Source organism: Eulemur rufifrons, chromosome 16 (genome assembly GCF_041146395.1).
Source record: "Eulemur rufifrons isolate Redbay chromosome 16, OSU_ERuf_1, whole genome shotgun sequence".
NCBI lineage: Eukaryota > Metazoa > Chordata > Mammalia > Primates > Lemuridae > Eulemur > Eulemur rufifrons.
The window spans coordinates 87,624,532-87,629,806 of NC_090998.1; the positions used below are offsets into that span (position 1 = coordinate 87,624,532).

Below are 5,275 nucleotides of genomic sequence, written 5' to 3' on the forward strand. Positions count from 1 at the left end.
GGCCCTGAGGCAGAGCATGGACGATGTGTTTGAGCAACAGCAAGGAGGCCGTGCGGCTGGGGCAGAGCAGGCTAGGGGGAGCCAGGCAGGGCCGAAGGGAGAGGGGCCAGTGCTGGGGCACATCCCACAGCACTTTGTGTGTCACTACAGTGACTTTGGCTTTACTCCGAGCGAGATGGTAACCATGGGACGGTCCTGAGAGAGGTGTGATGTGATCTGCCTTAACATGAAACTCCCCTGTGTCACCCAGGGAGAAAGCGAGGCACAGAGAAGGTCACTGACCGACCAGAATCCCACAACTAAAGAGTGGGCCCAGGTGGGTCTGGCACCAAGTGCTTCCATGCGGTCCCTAGGAAACACCTGGTCCTGCCAGATGTGTGTGAGGTCAGCCCCACAGACAGCTCAAGGAGGGCTTTTGCCCCCTGCCCTCTGTTGAACTGGGCACTGCCAATGCTGCACGAGGTTGGAGGGTGCTACCCTGCAGACCACAAGCGTCTGCCTTTGTTCTCTGTGTTTCCCACCACCCCCTCCCCTTGGGAATTGTCAGATGAGAAAACTCTGGGCCGGGCGCGGTGGCTCACGCCTGTAATCCTAGCACTCTGGGAGGCCAAGGCCGGTGGATTGCTCAAGGTCAGGAGTTCGAGACCAGCCTGAGCGAGACCCCGTCTCTACTAAAAATAGAAAGACATTATATGGACACCTAAAAATCTATATAGAAAAAAAATTAGCCGGGCATAGTGGCGCATGCCTGTAGTCCCAGCTACTCGGGAGGCTGAGGCAGTAGGATCGCTTGAGCCCAGGAGTTTGAGGTTGCTGTGAGCTAAGCTGACGCCACGGCACTCACTCTAGCCTGGGCAACAAAGTGAGACTCTGTCTCAACAAAAAAAAAAAAAAAAAAAAAAGAAAACTCTGGATCACACTGAATGCGGGAGATCGGACCATCTGGGGACTGAGGGGGCAGCTGCTGTAATGGGGCCTTTGGGAGACAACCGCCTCTCCAGCCTAAGCAACGACCATTGGCCCCAGGAATGTACCCTCCCTGAGTTTTTATTCATCTCTGTCTCCTCAGTGCCAAGCACATGTAGCTGCTCAATAAATAGTTGTTGAGTGACCATGAGGCTTCCATTCCGTGGGGGAGGCACTGGGGGCCAATGGGACCTCATCAGTCTAGGTATGGCTGCCCCGTCTGCCAGGGCACGTGGAACTACTCCTGGGCAGCCCCCAGGAGTTTGGAAAGCCTTCCCACAACACAGGTCTGGATGGGGGAGGCTTGGGGAGGAGAGGTGACTGGCTGTGTTGTATCTTGACAGGGTGCTGATTGGACTTCGTGAGTCATTGACCTGGACACATATATTTTGTGCATTTTTCTGTATGTAGGTTATACATACGTACTTCAATGAAAAGTTTTTAAAAATCAAATGAAACACATGTCTGAGCCCCATGTGAGAATGGCCAGGGGAGGGGTGTCCATTCATTTGGTGCACATTTATTGAGCACCTGCTGTATGCCAGGCACTGATTAGGCATATTGATGCTGTGGGAATACAAGCAAGGCCTCTGCCCTCATGGGCTTGCATTTTTGTGGAAGAGGGGTGGGAGGGAGAGAGGAAGCAAACATAAGACCTGCAGCAGAGGTGGCTGTTAGGAGGGTTAATAACTGGGGTTATGTGATGTGACACAGGGGGGCTTTTTAGCCAGGATGGTCAGGGAAGACTTTCTGAGGAGGTGGCATTGGGCAAAGACCTAACGATAAGGAGTCACTATAGAAAGATAGGAGAACAGTGAGGAGAACAGCATGTGCAAAGGTCCTGAGGCTGGAATGAACCATTCAGGGAGGCCACTGTGGCTGGACCAATGTGGACAGAGGAAGGTGGTAGATATGAAATGAGTTCTAAGACAGCAGGGGCTTTGAATGCCAAGGTGGTGAGTTTGGATTTTATTCTCAGTGGGTGGGGGGAGGAAGTGACTTTGACTTCCTTTCTCCTCTAGGTCTCCAGCCCAGAGGGCACCTTCTGCAAACATGTCTGGGGACCCCTTATCCGGCAAAGCCCTGAAGGTGAGGAGGCAGCCAGCCCCTCTTGTGCCCAGTGAGGCCATCCCTCCCTGCCTATGCAGACCTTGCCATCCCAGCTGCCACTTCCCTTCCTGGAATCCCCAAGGGTGGCTCAGCAGGCACCAGGCGTTCAGGATGCCAAAGGGAAGGGCCATGGGCTAGGAAGCAGGAGGGCTGGGCTCTGGTCACAGGCTGTGTGCCCGGGGAAGGTCACTTTCCTCTTTGGGCCTGTTTCCCCATCAGGTCTTTGCCCACCGGGACATTCAAAGGTGCTTTCCGGCCTGGGTTTCTCTGGCTGAGTCCAGCACTGCACTAGGTTAGAATTCAGGCTGAGCCCTGGGGTGGCCTGCTTTCGTGTTCTGATCCTGGTTTGGCCTAGTTTCCCCTTTCCGGATTCCTGCTCCCCTTCAGGGGCTTGGATCAAGTCCAGACACCACCTCAGTGGCTAGGGCGGTGAAGGGGAGCACGAGGGTGGGGGATGAGGGGAGGAGGGCGTCCCAGCACCTGCTGAGCTCCGGGCCCAGGGCTGGGGCCCACGGCTGGGGCCCACAGGCAGGAGTGAGCCCCGGGCCTCAGTTTCTCCATGCCCGCAGATCAAGCGCGAGCTTAGCGAGAACACGCCGCACCTGTCGGACGAGGCGCTGATGGGGCTGTCCGTGCGCGAGCTGAACCGACACCTGCGGGGGCTCTCGGCCGAGGAGGTGACGCGGCTCAAGCAGAGACGCCGCACGCTCAAGAACCGCGGCTACGCCGCCAGCTGCCGCGTGAAGCGCGTGTGCCAGAAGGAGGAGCTGCAGAAGCAGAAGTCGGAACTGGAGCGCGAGGTGGACAAGCTGGCGCGTGAGAACGCGGCCATGCGCCTGGAGCTCGACGCGCTGCGCGGCAAGTGCGAGGCGCTGCAGGGCTTCGCGCGCTCAGTGGCCGCGGCCCGCGGGCCAGCCGCGCTCGTGGCGCCCGCCAGCGTCATCACCATCGTCAAGTCCACCCCAAGCCCGGGGTCTGGCCCCGCCCCCGGCCCAGACCCCGCCCCCGGCCCGGCCGCCTGCTCCTAGTGCCCGCCCCGCCCCATTCCCCCGAGCCACGCCCCATTCCCCAGCCACGCCCCTCCAACCCCATCTCTCTTCCCAAAGTGCCTGAGCAGTCTCTGTGCCCAGGTCCCATTTCTTGCAGCCTCCAGCCCCTGTGATGAACACACATTCCCTCCCGGGGCCCTGTCTTCCTCGTGTAGCCCCCGAAACTGGGACCTAATGGTCCTAGGGAGGGGCAATTTTGGTGGGGGGGGGGTTCCAGATCTGGGGTCGCCCTTGGCTGAAAGTTCAGCCTTCTTAGATTGGTAACAACGGGATACAGAGCTGGCTCGGAGAAGAGCTGTCGGGGGAACCGAGGGCATCCCTCATTTTGGAAACTGCTCTGAATGTGCCAATATGCCCTCCAAACCGCCCCAGGACTGAAGACTCAGTCTGGCTGTCCTGCTGGGAAACTGCACTGAAGAGATTTTCCCACCTCTGCTTTGGGCCTGGGGGCGCCTGGCTTTCCAAAGCTAGGAGAGTGGTTAGAAACGACTAGTGGAGCCCAGTTAACAGATGGAGGCAGCCCTGCAGTGGACCCAAGGCCGCACACCACTTAAGTCATTGAGCTGGAACCAGAAGCTGAGTTGTCTTACTGCTGCCCCAACATTCCAGCCATGGAATGGTGGACAGGACTGAAAAGGTGGTGAGAGGGCCTCCCTGGCCTGGGAGGTGGCTCTCTGCAAGGGAAGGGCAAGAAGCAGAGGGACAGAGAAGGTGACACAGATGGACGGGTGGGAAGGAGCTGGCCTGGCTCAGCCCTGGGCTCTCCCTGTAGTCAGGGTGCCCTGGAGACAGCCAGCCAGAGAGAAAGGGGACCGTGGTGCCGAGTGCTGTGGCAGATGGGGATAAGAGACAGATCCTATGGTCCTACAGCCTGGAGTGGGGTCCTTGGAAGTAAGGGTCCCACCTGGACCCTGCGAGTATCCACTGTGGGATGGGGTGGGCTGCAGCCAATGATTGCCATTTTCCTAGAAGCCAGGCCCCAGCCCCTCCCCCAACACTGTATACAGCTGCCCCTCCCCACTATTTATTGCACGAATCTAAGTTATTCTTCCCAGCCAGAGCCCTAGATCCCACTCCCTGGAAAAGTGGCTTGTGGCCCTGAGCTGGACTTTATATTTTATATCTGCAAATAAATCACATTTTATCTTATATTTAGGGAAAACCGATGGCAACCACAAAAAAAAAGTTTAAAAAAAAATTGCCCGGGCCCTAAAATTTATTTATTTCCTGACTTACAGTGAGCGAGTTATCCGCCTTCTGTATTTTGTAGACTTTCTGAATAAAGTCAAATTCTTTTCCCACAGAGAAGTGTATGTTCTCGGCTATGTTTTGTGGGGGGGCCTTCTGAATGAGGGGCCTAAGATGGGGTTTTGTTCCAGCCCCAGTCAGGACCTCTGGGGGTGGGAGGGTGAGTCCCCATCACTAGCTGCTGAGCAGGGGCACGGGCTGGGGTAGAGGCGGGCCAGGGAATAGTGTGCTGAATTTTGGTCCTTCCATCTGGCTGCCTAGAGCTGGGGACCCTCCCTGGGGACAGCAAAGCCACTAGCACAATGAAATTTAGGGTTAAATTCTCTGGGCTTCTCTTCAGTGAACAAACAGTCCCACCCAGAGAAGAAAAACCTCAGATTTCGGAGTAATCTTTCCAGCACTTTCACATTGAGGTCTGATTTTTCTACAGCCAAGTAGGAAATATTTTCCCCATGTTCCACAAGGCCCAGGGAGATAGGGAGCAAGTGGCTTCCTCAGTCCCAGCCTGGAGGCCTAAAACATAACCCTGCATCTCATCCCGGGCCCCAGACTCACTAATTCCAACGCAACCTGCCAGCCCTTCTGGGGGACGCCGAAAAGGAGCCGAGTGTACTGTGGTCTGCTGGTCAGGACAGTCAGGGTTTGAATCTAGGCGTGTCTTTTCCTAGCTGTGGGGTCTTTGGTACTTATTTCGTTTCTTGCAGCCTCAGTTTACCCATCTGTAAGATAAAGGTGCTATGGGGTCAGAGGCATGAAAAGCCCAGAGACCTGTGGTGCTGCAAGCTTTAACATGTAGAACCCACGTGTACAGCAGCACAGACTGAGGTGAGGACAAGCATGTGGCTGGGTACGGCAAGATGGGGGGGGGCGGGGGGCGGTCGATGGAAGGTGCAGGATTTGCG

At 56.4% G+C, this 5,275-nt stretch overlaps 1 protein-coding gene across 1 annotated transcript; it reads left to right on the forward strand.

Annotated features, from left to right (window-relative positions):
- The first annotated feature begins 1,973 nt into the window (after window positions 1-1,973).
- MAFF (MAF bZIP transcription factor F) lies at window positions 1,974-3,131 on the forward strand. The gene is made up of 2 exons (XM_069490615.1): window positions 1,974-2,055; window positions 2,646-3,131. The coding sequence occupies exons 1-2, from the start codon at window positions 2,020-2,022 to the stop codon at window positions 3,102-3,104; spliced, it is 495 nt and encodes a 164-aa protein (XP_069346716.1). The 5' UTR covers window positions 1,974-2,019; the 3' UTR covers window positions 3,105-3,131.
- The last annotated feature ends 2,144 nt before the right edge of the window (window positions 3,132-5,275 follow it).